This window comes from Astyanax mexicanus, chromosome 21 (assembly GCF_023375975.1).
Source record: "Astyanax mexicanus isolate ESR-SI-001 chromosome 21, AstMex3_surface, whole genome shotgun sequence".
Taxonomy (NCBI): domain Eukaryota; kingdom Metazoa; phylum Chordata; class Actinopteri; order Characiformes; family Acestrorhamphidae; genus Astyanax; species Astyanax mexicanus.
The window spans coordinates 35,640,798-35,658,285 of record NC_064428.1 but is presented as its reverse complement, the minus strand read 5'-3'; the positions used below and the strand labels follow the sequence as shown (position 1 = coordinate 35,658,285).

General features: G+C 37.5%; 1 protein-coding gene and 1 long non-coding RNA gene across 3 annotated transcripts in view; one reads left to right on the top strand and one right to left on the bottom strand.

Moving 5' to 3' along the window:
* Positions 1-17,488, top strand: part of LOC125785655 (uncharacterized) — an 85,432-nt gene that overhangs the window by 18,294 nt on the left and 49,650 nt on the right. The window lies entirely within an intron of this gene.
* On the bottom strand, positions 34-9,842 carry lgalsla (lectin, galactoside-binding-like a). 2 transcript variants are annotated; one of them, XM_049469627.1, is made up of 5 exons: positions 9,702-9,842; positions 8,626-8,712; positions 8,186-8,274; positions 7,173-7,335; positions 34-5,007 (listed from the first exon to the last, which is right to left on the bottom strand). In XM_049469627.1, exons 1-5 carry the CDS (start codon positions 9,729-9,731, stop codon positions 4,864-4,866), a joined length of 513 nt encoding a protein of 170 aa, XP_049325584.1. In that variant the 5' UTR covers positions 9,732-9,842; the 3' UTR covers positions 34-4,863. The 2 variants fall into 2 exon arrangements, with proteins under 2 accessions (XP_049325584.1, XP_049325585.1); XM_049469628.1 differs by lacking the exon at positions 9,702-9,842 and adding an exon at positions 9,488-9,590.

Below are 17,488 nucleotides of genomic sequence, written 5' to 3'. Positions count from 1 at the left end.
AAACTACCCAATATAAAGACCACTGAATACTGATTAGACATCTTTAATTATTTACTGATTGTAAGACAATGAAACATTCAATACTGAGAGGCCAGTAAACAAAACTCAAAATGCAAACATTTCAAAACAATTCCACTGCATTTTTCCATCATCTGCCGGTCTAATGTATTGCTGTAGTTAATTAAAACAACATTATCTTTATTATACTTCAGTATTACGTGTTTATTTATGTATCCTTACAGTACAAAATGCTGTTCACATTCATTTCATAATTTAAAGGCCTATTTATATTTTTATAGCTAAGTACAGTACAAATCAAAAATGCTCTTTAAAATCTCTGAACATTCAGTATCACTGTAGCACTGTGAAAAAAAAAACAATCAGTACACTGCAATAATCACCATTTTCCTCACATACTGTATAACATATGGCATTTAGTATACAGTATCTGGAATGCCACAAAATAATATCACCATATATTAGTCTCATTTATTCCCACACATAGCTTTCTTTTTTATGTACAGTAAAAGTAGGGCAAGCCGTTTGAGCCTAAGTTGACGCTAGGTGGTTGAGTTGTAACCAACTAACTGAACTCTCTCGGACTCTGGCTGCTGATGCAGAAGCAGCGTGATCAGGGATTTAAACCGGCGATCCTCGGATCATAGTGGCAGCACCTTGGCCAGCGCTGGACCACTCAGAGCTTATCAGATATTATTAACAGTAAAAACAGTTATAGTTTATATGAAACAAGAATTCTACTAGTAAAAGCTGCATTACAGAAATCTGTAATTATTTTAAAGTTTTTACTAATAAAAAAAAATTGAGTTAGGCTGAAAAGGCTTGCCCTGTAGTAAGACTTTAACAGTATATATTAAGAGAAATAAATACACTTGTTTGTGGAGTATTCCTGAGCACTGAACTCTATACAGTAGGAATAGTGTATTAGATGTAAACTGCACTATTATTAATTTAGGCTTGAGGAAATACAGGGAAATAGAGGGAAATAGAGGGAAATAGAGGCGTCCCATCAGTAAGGGGATTTCTGGAATGGTTAAAACTTTGTGCATCTAGAAAATGAGAAAGACAAAAGGCTCAAACTCACTAATAACAGAAGACAATGGAGATGAAGGGTCAGTGTAACGTTTATTAATTTAATTTTCTAACCATTTGAGGTTAAATGCAAAAATAGAAAATTGGATGTAAAAACTCAATATTTGTTTAGTGCAGTGCACAAAAATAAGTTTTTATCAATTTTTCCAATCCTCAAAATCGTAATTTCAGGAAAAATGAAAAAATGTATTTTATTTTCTGATTTTCCAATTTTTATATTTTTTGTATGTTGTGTTACAAGATACAAAAATGGACAAATCTGAAAATCGAGAGAACATTTAACTTTTCATTTTTCTTAAAATTCTGTTTGCAAAAGGCTGAAATGAAAAACTCGATAATTGAAAAATTGGATGAAAACCTTCATATTTCTTCATATCGAATAAAAAAAAATTTAAACTGCTATTTCTTGTACACTGCACTACATTAAAAAAAATGAAACATTTAACCTAAAACGGTCAGAAAATTTAATTAGAAATAACTAAACATTAGCATGTGACCATGAAGCTTCTGTTATTAATGCTGTTTTAGTCATTTAGTCATTTTTTTCCTGTTCTTTTCCCAAGTACAGGGAATTTACTCTGTTAAATAAAAAACACATGGAGCACTAGAGCACTCCTTTAACACTTTAGCTGAAAGTGCTATCAGAAATATAAACAGGCATGAGTGGAATGTCTGAAGGCTCGATCTGAACGCATGTCTTCTCTATTATTTATCTCTATTATCTCATTCTCTGTATTACAATAATCCGTATGCACATCAGTGATGATCTGTGCTGGTTAATGATCCGCGTGTGGAATGCGGGTGGGCCAGTTATAAGAAATACAATATAAAATCATAGAAAATGCTTTTACCCTTAACTCTAATGGAATGGAAATAGCAAATCACAAATCGTCGCTCTCCAATGAAAAACATGCAGCTTCTCCAAAACAGCAGCTTTACAGGAGAAGGAAAAACCTTTCTTGACTTTTTTAATGTAAGTCAATGTAAAAAAATATATATTTAAGGCTGTTCTATTGGTCAATTTATCAAGAAATTTTAAAACAGTCCCTTGTAGAAGAAAAGTGTATTTAAGTATATTTTTCAAAAGTATACTTAACATGAAATAGTACATCCTTTTTTTTTATTATTATTAAAAAAACGTACTTAAATACATGTTAAATGTACTATTTTGGAACAACTTATGGCAACTTAAGTATATTTCAATTATAATAAAGCTATATTTAAATGTAACATTAAATGTATTACCGTATTTTTCGGACTATAAGGCGCACTTAAAAACTTTTAATTTTCACAAAAATTGACAGTGCGTCTTATAATACAGTGCGCCTTTTGTATGGATTTTACTCGTCAGGTTGTAAGGAGCAGTAAACACACACTCCGTGCAGCGTTATAGAGAGTTTCAGTGCTATACAGAGTCCAGAGCCGTGCAGCTCCGAGGCTGGAGCAGCAATAGCATTAGCTAGATGCTAACCGCTAAGCTAGCTAGCTTATTCACTGAGATCAGTATTATCTAAATTTTACTCGTCAGGTTGTAAGGAGCAGTAAACACACACTCCGTGCAGCGTTATAGAGAGTTTCAGTGCTATACAGAGTCCAGAGCCGTGCAGCTCTGAGGCTGAGCAGCAATAGCATTAGCTAGATGCTAACCGCTTAGCTAGCTAGCTTTTTCACTGTTCAGAGATCAGTATTTTCTAAATTTAGCACTTTTAATACTGCTGGAGCAGTATTATTAGAGTTAGATGCTAATCGCTAAGCGTTCACCGTTCAGAGGTGAGTTATCGGCCTGTAAGTCTGTGCTGCTTTGCCTGGCTAGCATTAGCTAGATGCTAAGCGCTAACTCTCTCAGAGGTGAGTTTTATCAGCCTGTAATCTGCTTGTTTACCGTGTTAAAACAAGCTACGGGGGACGAATCGCTAGCTAATATCTCACTGTCTTACCAGAACACGCAGGATTACTCAGTGTAACGCTGTCGTTTAAGTTTGGGTTAACTTTACTAGTTTAGGTGACTAGCTAGCGTGCTAGCGGATAGCTATGCTAACGCTGGTGCAGCAAGCCTTAGTGGACATCTGGAAATCTAAGCTTACTGTAAATAAACTGAAGCACGTTACTCACCCAAATAAACAGTTTTCAGGAGAGGAATCTGTGTAGATTAATATCCAGCACTCGTTTGACTTTGAAAGAGCTAGATTTGTATACTGAGACGCTCCACCGGCAAGCGACCACCCCCGGTGGGGGAAGGGAAACATGGCGCCACCCCTGTTCACTTTGATATAGGCACCCTTTCTAGTGTCACTTAACGCGCCTTATAATGCGATGCGCCCTATGTATGGAAAAATAGCAGAAAATAGGCGTTCTTTGATAGTGCGTCTTATAATACGGTGCGCCTTATAGTCCGAAAAATACGGTATGTTGAGCTTTTGAGTGTTTTTTTTCTTCTCTGAACCTAAGTAGATTTAAGTAATGTTGTGTTTTTTTTAACTATTTAAATTATTAATACACTTGAAGTATACTGTAAATGTAATAGTTTATGTATTAATGCACATACACATTAATGCTACTGGAAAAAAATACACTAAAGTGCACTTTAAGCCGTATTTAATGCCACAATATATATATATTTTCTTTCAACACAATGTTTAATTTAAAACATAGAATGTATATTTAATGTTTTTTTTCATTAAGTATAATAAATTGAAAATGCACTTTTAGTATTATTTACCTAATTTGAACATACTTTTAATACTATTAAGTTTTCTTCCCTTTTTTTTTTACAAGGGGTGTAAAAGAAAGTTTGTTTGTCCAAATTATGTATTAAACTAAAAATCGACAAAAATTGAGATACCTGTTTTTCATTGGACAGCGACGAAAAACTGATTCATTTTACTATGTGCTCTTAGTTACGTCATCCAGGGGAAATTATTTGGGGTTATTTGGGAAAGTCAGCTAATTATATTTGTAAGTAAAGTATTTTAATACAATGTAATTAAATACATTCCGCTGATGGTGTTTGGTGCTCCACACGTTTAGAACTGGAGCTCTGCCTGTTCTAAAGCTGTTCTGGTTCTGTTAGTAGGAGCATGCTGGAGGCTGACGCTGCACAGCTATAGACAGTGGCTCTGTGTGTGTGTGTGTGTATGTGTGTGTGTGTGTGTGTGTTGTACTGCTGTGTTGTTGTTCAGGCTGGTGTGTGAAATGCTGATCAGCTGTTTCTCCTCAGCTGAACTGGGTGATGGTCAGCTGAACTGGGTGATGGTCAGCTGAACTGGGTGATGGTCAGCTGAACTGGGTGATGGTCAGTTGAGCTGGGTGATGGTCAGTTGAGCTGGGTGATGGTCAGCTGAACTGGGTGATGGTCAGTTGAACTGGGTGATGGTCAGCTGAACTGGGTGATGGTCAGCTGAACTGGGTGATGGTCAGTTGAACTGGGTGATGGTCAGTTGAGCTGGGTGATGGTCAGCTGAACTGGGTGATGGTCAGTTGAACTGGGTGATGGTCAGTTGAACTGGGTGATGGTCAGTTGAGCTTGGTGATGATCAGCTGAACTGGGTGATGATCAGCTGAACTGGGTGATGATCAGCTGAACTGGGTGATGGTCAGTTGAACTGGGTGATGGTCAGTTGAGCTTGGTGATGATCAGCTGAACTGGGTGATGATCAGCTGAACTGGGTGATGATCAGCTGAACTGGGTGATGATCAGTTGAGCTTGGTGATGATCAGCTGAACTGGGTGATGATCAGCTGAACTGGGTGATGATCAGTTGAGCTTGGTGATGGTCAGGCTGCCGTTGATCTGGATGGTGTCGATGGTCAGCAGTGATTTCACACGGTGATAGAAGTCGAAGATCGGCTGACCGTCCACAATTACACGAAAACTCTGGTGCTCACAGTGGATCTCAATCTAGAAACACATGTATAGAGTATATTATATAATACAGCTCTGGAAAAAACAAGAGACCACTCAAATTTATGAGTTTCTCTGATTTTACCAAATTGAAAACCTCTGGAATATAATCAAGAGGAAGATGGATGATCACAAGCCATCAAACCACCAAACTGAACTGCTTGAATTTTTGCACCAGGAGTGATTAGCATAAAGTTATCCAAAAGCAGTGTGTAAGACTGGTGGAGGAGAACATGATGCCAAGATGCATAAAAAACAGTGATTTAAAACCAGGGTTATTCCACCAAATATTGATTTCTGAACTCTTAAAACTTTATGAATATGAACTTGTTTTCTTTGCATTATTTGAGGTCTGAAAGCTCGGCATCTTTTTTTTGTTATTTCAGCCATTTCTCATTTTCTATAAATAAATGCTGTAAGTGAAAATATTTTTCTTTGGAATTTAGGAGAAATGTTGTCTGTAGTTTATAGAATAAAACAACAATGTTAATTTTCTCAAACATAAACCTATAAATAGCTAAATCAGAGCTATATGTAGTATATTGAACATTATATACAATACCAGTATTTCCCTACATAGTAAATGAACAGAGAAGTGATTCAGATTATGAAGGAACACATAAGGAATCATGTAGTAACTTAAAAGTGTTAAACAAACTAAAATACTCTGTGAAGAAGCATTTAGATGCTTTAATCTCGTGCTGCTTCCTGATTGGTTGTTCCTGATGAGTGCCAGTTTCACCATTATAAAGTTTAGACAGTCTTTTTCTAGTCTTTTTCAGTCAAATTTCTTGATTTCTTTTCTTTTTGGCTTAACAGACCTTCATTTGTTAAAGTAAATTTGTTCTTTACTTAGTTGTTGCTTCTCATAATCTGGATTAGAACATTACTCAAATATTCACTATTCACTGTATACCTGTAACTCTACCTCTTCACTACTTTACTTTAACTGATGCTCTCAAACTAACATTAAGAGGCAAGACATTCAAGTAATTAACACTTGATGAGTTCAGCACAGCTGTTAACTAAAAGACTGAATTCCAGGTGACTCTACCTCATAAAGCAAGAGGAGCTTATTTGAAGAATCTAAAATATAAAACATATTCTTGTTTTTTTATGTTTTTTGTTTACTAAATAATTCCATATGTTTTTCTTCAAAGTTTGAATGACTTTGAATGATTGTAGGTGTACCCAAACTTTTGACTGGTACTGTAAATTATTTTACATTACGTATAAATAACACACTAAATACCGTACCCAACAAAAGTGAGTACCCCCCCTGACATTTCTACAAATATTTCTTTCTATTGTTTCAAAGAACAACACTATAGTATTAAAACTTGGATAAACTCTCTCACACTGGCCACTGAATATTCAGGTATTCAGGATGGCACCTCTAGGAAAGAACTCTCTGAGGATGTGAGAAATAGAATTGTTGCTCCACTTAAAGATGACCTAGAGTGATTCATAGTAAAGGCTGACTTATTCATAGTAGATACTGAACTAGTCATAGTGGATAATGAATAATGTATCTATAGTGGATACTGTTGCATGCTGTTAAAGAAGCACCGCTGTAGTCTAGATGAGTGGTACACTGCGCAGTGCATAAATAAGAAGATAGGAAGTTAACACTATACAGGGTTCATACACTTTTTAACCAATACATTTACATGATTTTTCAATGACTTTTCCATGCCTTCAAGGCAATTTTTTTCTGACCATATGATTTTTACATTTTTAAGTGCAGACATGGACATTAAAACCAAAAATCAACTAAAATATTATTCAAATTGATTTTATTAGGTCTAAAATGAATCTGACACACAATCTTTAATAATAAAATGTGTGTCAGATTCTGAGATCCACACTGTGTAGAGGTTAAATTACTAAATTAGCTCTGAGCTGATGTATTTGTAGCTCAAGATAGATTTTCTCCATCAATAAACTGAAACACAAAGATTTGTAGATGAAATTTCCATAACTTTTCCAAAACTTTCTTGGTATTTGTATTTTTCCAAAACTTATCCAGGCCTGGAAATTGCTATTTTCTAATTGCATGACTTTTCCAGGTTTTTCATGACCATATGAACCCTGATTATAAGAAGAAGAAGATGATGATGATGATGATGATGATGATTATGGAGAACATATACAGTATTTACCCTGAATGGCTGGTCTGGGATGAATGGAAAGAAGGGGATGGCGGTCTCCTCCTCCCCCCAGGACCCCCCGACGTGAGCGTTCCTCATCAGCTGCTTATCCTCGAACTTCGCGCTGAGCTCCAGAGCCACGTCATCACAGCCACACGTCAGACTGATGTCGAAACTGACCAATCAGAGGACAGAGAGCAACAAGACCAGCCAGTCACAATCAATCTTTATTACAGTCACAAACCATGACCTGGCCAATTATAGAGATTTATTAACTTTATATTAAGCGACCATTTCAGTTTCTGAATCAGTTTCTCTGATTTTGCTATTTATAGGTTTATGTTTGAGTAAAATGAACATTGTTGTTTTATTCTATAAACTACAAACAGCATTTCTCCCAAATTCAAATAAAATATTTAAGTCATTTAGAGCATTTATTTACAGAAAATGAGAAATGACTGAAATAACAAAAAAGAGGCAGAGCTTTCAGACCTCAAATTATGCAAAGAAAACAAGTTCATATTCATAAAGTTTTAATAGATCATCAGAAATCAATATTTGGTGGGAAAACCCTGAAGTTTTCATGCATCTTGGCATCATGTTCTCCTCCATCAGTCTTACACACTGCTTTTAGATAACTTTATGCCAGTCCTGGAGCAAAATTTCTACCTGTATATTTTCAATATATATTTTCTTGTAATATATTTCTATCTCTATCTATAATTATTATCTTAAATGTACATTTTGCATATATTATGTATATTTATATATTTCTACCCCTATATTATACGTATCCTTACAAATTTGGATGTGTATATATTTCTGCTTAAATTATTAGCACTATATACTCTTTCCTCTATATTGCCTCTATATATTTCACTTTATTGTATTACTAGCTCTATATATAGGACTGAGACTTCACAGACATTCCAGCCACAGCAGTGTCCACCGCCCCGTCACACACTGAGATTAATATCACTGTGTGATAATGACAAGATAACATTATTCCTCCAGGTGCATCTCACCTGTCCGGTTCTGGTTCTACAATGCCCGTGATGGTGATCTTTTTCCCTGGCCGCATCCCACCCTTTATACTGCCACAGAACGGCACTGCCTGTGAAACAGAACACACACACACAATATATATATACTATACGTTAATACAATATACTATATAAGATAGCAATAAACTTCTGATGGTTTACATCTGTCTAGGTTGTATTCAGTGAGTGGCACACCTGTGTTTTCCACTGCCAAGATAATAATACACAATCAATTCACCTGAACACACCTCATTTCAAGACCACCAGATAGATATATTCAGAAGCATCTTTGCTATTTAAACGGGTGTGAAAATAGACAGTAAAAAAGTAAGATAGGATCCAAAGTGATACTGTGTCATATTTCATGTGTTTTTGACACTAAACACACAAAGAAAGTGAATTATATCAGAAAGGTACTTTACCAGCTGCTGGTGCTCATCTTTGCTTGGTGAAACAAACATGGGGATGGGTCCAGATGTGTTCAGCTTTTTATCTGGAGTTCCTGACCTCTGTGAGCAAGTAAATAAAAACACATATATTTAAAACATATACTCATGCATCTCAAACGTGTTTACTTCTTTTATTGTTGATGATTATGGCTTATATCAGTGTCTCAGAAAATTAGAATATTATATAAGACCAATTGGTACTTTTGGCATTCTGGGCAGTGTGCCAAGTCCTGCTGGAAAATGAAATCCAGCATCTCCATAAAAGTTGTCAGCAGATGACATATAACTCTCCAACCCATCACTGATTGGTGGAAACTTCACACTAGACCTCAAGCAGTTTGGACTGTGTGTCTCTCCACTCTTCCTCCAGACTCTGATCCCTTGATTTACAAATGAAATGTAAAATGTACTGATGATCAGTGATGGGTTGGAGAGACATGTCAGCGGCTGGTGTTGTCCTTACAGCACTTCATGCTTCCCTATGCAGACATTTTTTTGTGATGAGGATTTCATTTTCCAGCAGGACTTGGCTTACTGCTCACACTGCCAAAAGTACGTCTTATATAATATTAAAATTTTCTGGAGCAATGTTTTTTGGGTTTCCATTGACTGTAAGCCATAATTATGAACAATAAAATATATATTTTTTCACATTTTGAACCTAATTACTGAATTAAAGTAACTTTACAATGATATTCCATTTTTTTGAAATGCATGTATGTATGTACACACAAACTAAAAATACAAACAGCGAAAAATACTCATAAAATACCCCCCACCCAAATTCCTCCCAATAGAACCACCCTAAAATCCACCCATACTGTAGATATCTCACCCATTCCTAACTTTAATCCTCCTGCTGGGTCTAATAATCACATTATATTCTGCTCTGTTCAGACTAAAAACACAGTTAATCTACTTTAATACAGAACTGAAGTTAGTTACAGTACTAAAGCTCCTGATACTACAGTCTCCAGGCCGTTTAAACCCGCCTCCTCTTCGCCTGAATCAGCCCCGCTCCAGCTCTACACTACCCCCCGTACACTCACCGCCTCCTCCCGCGCTCTGAGCTCCGCCATGGTGGACAGGCAGCGGGCAATGGTCGCAGGAGAAGACGGGAGAGGAACAGGGTCGAGCCGCTGGAGGCTCTGACAGCACCGCGGTGTGAGGCGGAACCTCAGAGGACGCTTACAGAGATCACACGGAGGATAAAGCAGGGAACGCCCCGAGTTTTCCGTTTAATCATTCCCACCCGTTTTCAGGATAAACGCCAACAAGTGTTTATTATAATAATAAAAAAATATATATATAAATTATAGTTCAGAATTAGCACAGCATGTGGTATATATATATATGTGTAAATGTATTTATAAACTATATTTCAAAAAAAATATATATGTAAATGGACAAAAATGCATTTTCCTCAATATGCTGTTGGAATTGTTGGAAATTCAAAAACATAAAAATAAATATGAAAAAAAAAACATACACGTAAATATATATTAATAAGACATAGATAAAACATACCAATAAAAACATATAAGTACATATATATTAAATACATATATAAATAAGACAAAAATAAAAATATATCAATAAAATATTATAAATACAGTATATAGTTAAGACATAAATAAAACATATATTAATAAAAAACATATCAGTAAAAATACGAAATGTTCCTATATTATTGTTACATGTGTAACATCTCACTGTGATCAGATCACAGCAACGTTATGAAAACATATGCAATAATCTAAATCAAAACATACAAAACATATAAATAAATATATATAATTCAAACGTTTAACTAAAACAAACCAATAAAACATATAAATAAATAAAACATATAAAAAAAAGATGATGGTGGGCTAATCTGTGGTCTGACTTTCTATACTATACTATACTTTGGATTACTTTTATTTTACTGTTCTGATCCAGTAACACAAACAGCAGTTTTTAGATCTTCTCTACCAGCTAGATAAACGCTGTTCCCATCACTGCACACTGTCACTGCTGTGTGTTTGATAGAATACCTAAGCTGAACTTACCCATAAAACAGCTTTCATTCATATGAGCTGTACACTGCACATGGGGCCTGGATGAGACTTAGAATGAGAATTATATATTTAAAAAAAATGTGTTGTCATTTATGTTTGTGAGGATGTGGAATATGTGATACAATATTCATACGCTGGCCAACTGGGGGAGCTGTAACATTAACAGAAAGTATATGTGAGTCTCTAGGCTGTTTTCTCTCTCTCTCTCTCTCTCTCTCTCTCTCTCTCTCTCTCTGACCTTGTCAAATAGCTGCCCAGCGTTGTCCCCACTTTCTGTGTAGTAAATACTCTATTAAAATGTTGTTTTAATACTTTAAACAAACTAACAATTGCAAAATAAATATTGTAATTTTTGTATGTTGGATGTGCAATTTCTGTAACATCATCACAAAACATACTAGACTGTTCTCTATAGATCTCTCTCTCTCTCTCCTTCATCAGCTCTTTCCTTGACTTTTTCAAGTAGCTGCCCATTGTTTTTTCCCAACTTTCCATTTACTGTATATTTACCGTATATTTCACACTATGAAGTTCACTTAAAATCCTTTCATTTTCACAAAAATCGTCTGTGCGCCTTATAATCTAGTGCTTCTTATGTATTAATTTTACCAGTCAGGTATTAAGGATTAAACAAGAGTTTTAGGTTAGTTCTCCAGCACCAAGACTGGAGCAGTATTAGCATTAGCCACTAACCATGCACAGCGCTATCTCTTTCGCCGTTCAGAGGCGAGTATTATTGACCTATCCCCAACTAGCACTGCTAGAGCAGCATTAGCATTGGCCGCTAACTGCACTAAGCGCTATTTCTTCCGGCGTTCAGGGGCGAGTATATTGGACTGTAGACTGTAGCTGTGAGACTTGAGACATGGCGACACCCATGTTCCTTACTAGTGTAGCATAATTTGCCTTATATGTAAATACTCCTTTGGAGTCTTTTATCATTTTAGAACTTCTTCACCAGTTCACCCTTTTCTTCCTCCTGTAGGGTCTGTGATTGGTCCAAAAGTCATAAACCATCCAAAACAATGTGTTAATACTGTAACAAACGGAACCATGGTAAATAAAATGATCATTTTTGTTTGATGGATGTGAAATTTGTGGTGCAATGATAATAAGTTGAATCTTTTCTGTATATGTCTCTCTCTCTCTCTCTCTCTCTCTCTCTCTATCTCTCTTTCTCTTTCATTAGCTCTCTCCTTGACCTTGCCAAGTAGCTGCCCAGTGTTTTTCCCCACTTTCCGTTTAGTAAATACTCTATTAAAGCCCTGTATCCTCCGCTGTATTAAGGAGTTATAAAAGGGTTGACCTTTCCGTAATTTTCCACCTTAAAATCTGCCTTCTTTTTCCACTGTGGCTGCTCTCGTCTGCAGCCTGGCTGGTTTAGGAGGCAGTCTGTAGATGCCACCGGTCACCAGACCGCACCAGACGGCTGCACTTTGGAGTTCTAGCACTTCAGAGTCTCCTTTACCTGGCGTGACCTTTGCCTGGTGTCTAGCGTCTGAAACAAAGGCCCTGAACATGTGCAGTGACTCATTTGTTCAAGTCTTTGTGGTTACCGAACAAAAGCTCAGGAAGCTTTGTCTCTATGACTTGCTAAGGACAGGCCTGAGATCAGCTGTCAGCTCTGCAGGAACCTGATTGATGATAGCAGCCCTCATGGCCCGAGGCAGATGAGCTTCAGTGGGAAAGGTGGCGGAAGTGGTTCAGAGGGTTCAGTGGGTTTTACTTCATGCCAATGAGGAACCAATGAGTTAGAGTTGCTGGCTTGGACGTATTCCAGCACACCAGGAGTGGTTAACATAAATCTCCTGCTCTTCCACTGACTGTCACTGCTGCATCTATAGGGACGTGCAAACCTTATGCAGACATAAGTGTGTCTCTCTGGAGCAGAAGAACATGAGCTTGAGCTCACTGTGTCCAAAGCCATGTGGCCTAGAGGGGGGTTTATACCCACAAAAATGAGCTGTGGAGCAGTGGAACAGTGTTCTCTGGAAAACTGGAGCTCCCGTTTATCCTGACCATCAGTGCATTAAAATATACTGATATTAATAAACACTATCAAAAAAAAGCTACCACTGCTCATTGTTTAATTACAGTATTTTTCGCACTAAAATGCGCACCGAATTATACCACACTGGTAAGGAACAGGGGTGTTGCCATGTTTTAGAGCTTCTAATTCAGCTGTAAGGCTAAGTTAAATGAAGTAAACAAAACTGTAATCCTTCTTCTATAATTGACAATATAATTGTTTTCTAAAATGTATGAAAATGTTCTAAAAGACAAAATGTGGATGATGAATATATGCTGAGATATTATATACTTTTTATTATTTATTATATACTCTATAATAAAGAATAAAAAAAAATAATTAAAAAAAAACCTTCGAACAAGCACTGGAGTTCTCTCCTGAAAACTGTTTACTTCGGTGATTAAAGCCCTTTCATTTAGTTACAGTAAGCTTAGATTTCCAGATTTCCACTAAGAATAGGTCCAGCAGCATTAGCATTAGTGGCTAACCATTTGCATTAGCCATGGTTAGCGGCTAATGACGTTCGACATTACTATACTGAGGAACCCTGAGTGTTCCAGTAAGCCAGGGCGATATTAGTTAGCCTTTTGTCTCATGTAGCTTGTTTTATCAAGGTAAACATGCAGAGGCTACAGTCCAATATACTTGGACTTGGCGTGGTTAGTGGCTAATGCTAATACTGCTCCAGCAATGCTAGCCAGGGTTTGCAGAAGGCTACAGGTCGATAATACTAATCTCTGAATGGGGAAAAAGCTAGTGTTTAGCTGCTAATGCTAATACTGCTCCAGCCTCAGAGCTAAAGAACTAAACTGAAACTCCTTTATTACACTGTACTTTATTTATACATAAGACCCGCCGGATTATAAGCTGCACTGTCGATTTTTGGGAAAATGAAAGGATTTTAAGTATTTTAAGCCTTATAATACGGTATTTAACCAGTACTTTTTCTTCTTATGTTGTTTAACAGGTGATAATAGCCTGCATCTTCTCCCAGTAATTGGCCCGAAAGTCCAAACCCTCTAAAAAGGTGTTTTAGATTAATCCAGACTAAGTTGTATTAACAGACATTTTTATTATATTATTTTTAGTTTTTTAGTAAGTCCAATATGACAATAAAATTACTAGATTATTAGATAGATGATGGAGATGTAAATAGTTGGTAATAAATTCCACTGGCTTTACTTTAACTGTTGGGACATTGCACTTACTGGAAACAATCAACAGTGCTTCTGGTCTTTAGGCTGCATTGTAAACTCAATGAAGGCAGTCTGAGACACTGATCTTCGTATCTTTCTTTAAACATAGATATATATTTTCTACAGTCATTGGTTTACACAAACAAGGCAGGAGTGAAAAGCTCCCATAGACTTTAATCAAACTTTACAAAGTGATGTAAAGTGACTTTAATTACTATTTTTGGTGCATAAATGTCCCACACAGAGCTCAGTATTATGAATCCACTACAGTAAGAACAAGGATAATGTCTCTTTAAGAGCTGGGCTGAGTGGAGTGAAGGTTCAGTGCTTTCAGACTGGAATCAGACCAGTCCGACTGGGAAAGCAAAGCAGGTCTTAAACAGCCATGTCTCTCACACACACACATAGACACACACACTTCATTCACTCAGCCAGCTGCTGATCCCTGTCTCTGCCACACCTCTGTCTCTCCAGCATGAACAAATACACACTGTTTATTATGTAATTCTACATTTCACCTAGTTGCTAGACTTGTGAGATGGTCACATATGTTCTCATTCATTGCAAGGTTTTCAACTAGCATTTTTGCATTTTTCAGCAGGATAATGCTCATCCACACACAGCAAGAGCTTCCCAGGAATGTCTTCACCAGATAGCAGCACCACAGTGTCCTTCCTGGATGCCAGATTTATCACCAATCCAGCATTTATTATTGGAGCAGCTAGGATGCTGCAGCTTCAGCGACGTACAAGTGTTGAGCTACAGGATCTACAGGCCCAGCTGTAGCAACATCTGTGGGTAAATGTGCTGATGACATAAAAGTTATTATTAGCACCGTATAGGTATAGAAATATCTTTTGTTTTTTGTTTGTTTTTCAGCTGGAGTGAATCAGTGGGGTGTAATGGGATATTTGGGTTGAGGAAACCGCCTCTGCCCCAGTTCTGGATGAGTGGGCCGGTACTGAAGGTCCAAACCCATTACAGCTGCTCTCCAGAGCTTTATTTAGCCTATATTTAGTTATAACTGCAGACAAATGTCCCCACAACATTCTCTCTCTCTCACACACACACTCTCTGTCCTCGCAATACATGGCCAAATACACACACACATAAACACGGTCTCCTCAATACATGGCCAAACACACACACGCACACACACACTTCTTCTTCTTAATACACCCGTACAAACACACACACACACACACACACACACACACATATATATATATATATACGTATATATATATATATATATATATATATATATATATATATACGTATATATATATATATATATATATATACGTATATATATATACATATACACTGTGCCCTCTTAATGAACACTTACACACACTCACACTGTTTCCCCTCAATACATGACCAAACATACACACACACACAGACACACACACACTTTCCTCTCAATACACAATTGTACACATACACATACACACACACTGTGTCCCCTTAATACATGCTGACACACACACATACACACTCACACTGTGTCCCCTCAATACATGCTGACACACACCTTATACACACACACATCATCTCTCTCTCTCTCTCTCTCACACACACACACGGTCCTCTCAGTACACACGTACAGACATCTTCACTCATGTGTCCCCTCAGCACATGGCTAAACACACACACACACACACACACACACACACACACTCTCTCTCTCTCTCTCTCTCTCTCTCTCACTCAGTGCTGCTTCCTCCTCCTCCCTGTCCGAGTTCAGGGCAGGGTATTTAAACACACTGTAAACAAACCGCAGCGCATGGCAACCGTTGCCCGGCGTTAGCATAACATTGTCGTTACGTAACCCCGAAGGCGCGCTCCCCTCCACCAATCACCGCGGTTCAGAACGCTCCGCGCGGGCCCGTTGCTATGTTGCCGCGCGCGCCAGGCGGTTGCTATGGCGTTGCTGTGTTGGGCTTTGCAACGGAGGCAACAAAACCGGAGCGCTAAGCTAAGCTACTTCCTCCAGAACATCTGCACACACACACACACACACACTTTACACAGAGAAATAACTACCCCCGGGGGCAACAGAGCACTGCAGCGGGGGCAAACAGAGGAAAAGAGGAGGAGAACAGGACCAATATATACATATATAACTAAATACCCCCGGGGTTATAGAACTGCGGGAAAGAAGAAAGTGGGGCAACACAGGCCAAATTACCCTTGTATTCATCCCGGTACAGTGGGCAACACAAATACCCCTGTAAATACTACTGTATATATACCTGGGACAGCAAACTGGAAACTAGCAATAATACTTATGTATATACCCCTGAGAGAGTGGGTAAAACAGACAACTATCCCTCTGTATTTACCCCCTGCATGAGTGTATTTATCCCTGTCTAAACCCTGTATTTACTAACTAAAAGAGTGTATTAACACCAATAATTTCCACTGTATATACTCCTGTATTTACCCAAGTATATACTCCTATATTGGAGAACATATAAATCACCAGTATTATCCCTGTATATACCCCTGTATTTGTTCCTGTATATAACCCTGTATGGAAGAGTGTATATACCCCAATATTTACGTCTGTATATACCTGCATATACCACTGTATTTACTACTGTAAATACCCCTGTGTTTGCTCTTATATATGCCCATGTATTTTACCACTGTAAGAGTTTATATACCCCTGTATATACCTCTGTGTTATCCCTGTATTAGCCCAGTATTTATGTTAGTATATACCTGTATGTACCACTGTATTTCCTTCTGTATATACCCCTATATGCAAAAGTGTATTTACTCTGTGTATATACAGTACCCTGTATTTACCCCCTGTATATACCCCTTTATTAACCCGCTGGAAGAGAGAGTAAAACAGATAAATATACCCATGTATATCGCAAGGTAGTAGACTATGCCCTGTATTTAACCCAATTTGTACCCCAGGAAATGTGGAAAAAATGTAAAAAACATATATTTTTATACATATAACACCAAACATACTTATACTTATAGTTACCCCTGAATACACGCTAAGACTGCTAAAAAGATTGATTTGCCACTGAAAGAGAGCTGTCAGTGTGAGCGATTAGTGCTGGTGCACAGTGTTGGTGGAGGATGTTTAGGGTGGTGTTACTGTTGTGCTGCTGTGTCTTTGCGAGGCTGACTGACTCATTTAGTCGGGGTAATTTGGAGGCCTTGTATAATTGAAGAAAGATCATAAAAATGTGTGAGTGATCCCATGACTTTCCCCATGTTTAGCTTTGTGTACGCTACATCCATGGCTACACGTCCACACTGCGCCGTGAATAATGACATATGAATATGCTCACATGGAGGCAGCAGCTGTTCTCTCAGAAGCCCGTAACTGCATTAGATTTATGGGACATAGTTATTAAAAAACCCCACCCTCCACCCCAGCCTCAAGTCTACCTGTCCTCTGTTCTGAGGTCAACCTTACTGTCTTTTAATAGCGTTTTTTATAGTGTTTAAATGTAATTATTAAACTACTATAGCTTAACACACAGTATATGGTATTGTAACATATATTACTGAATGCATAT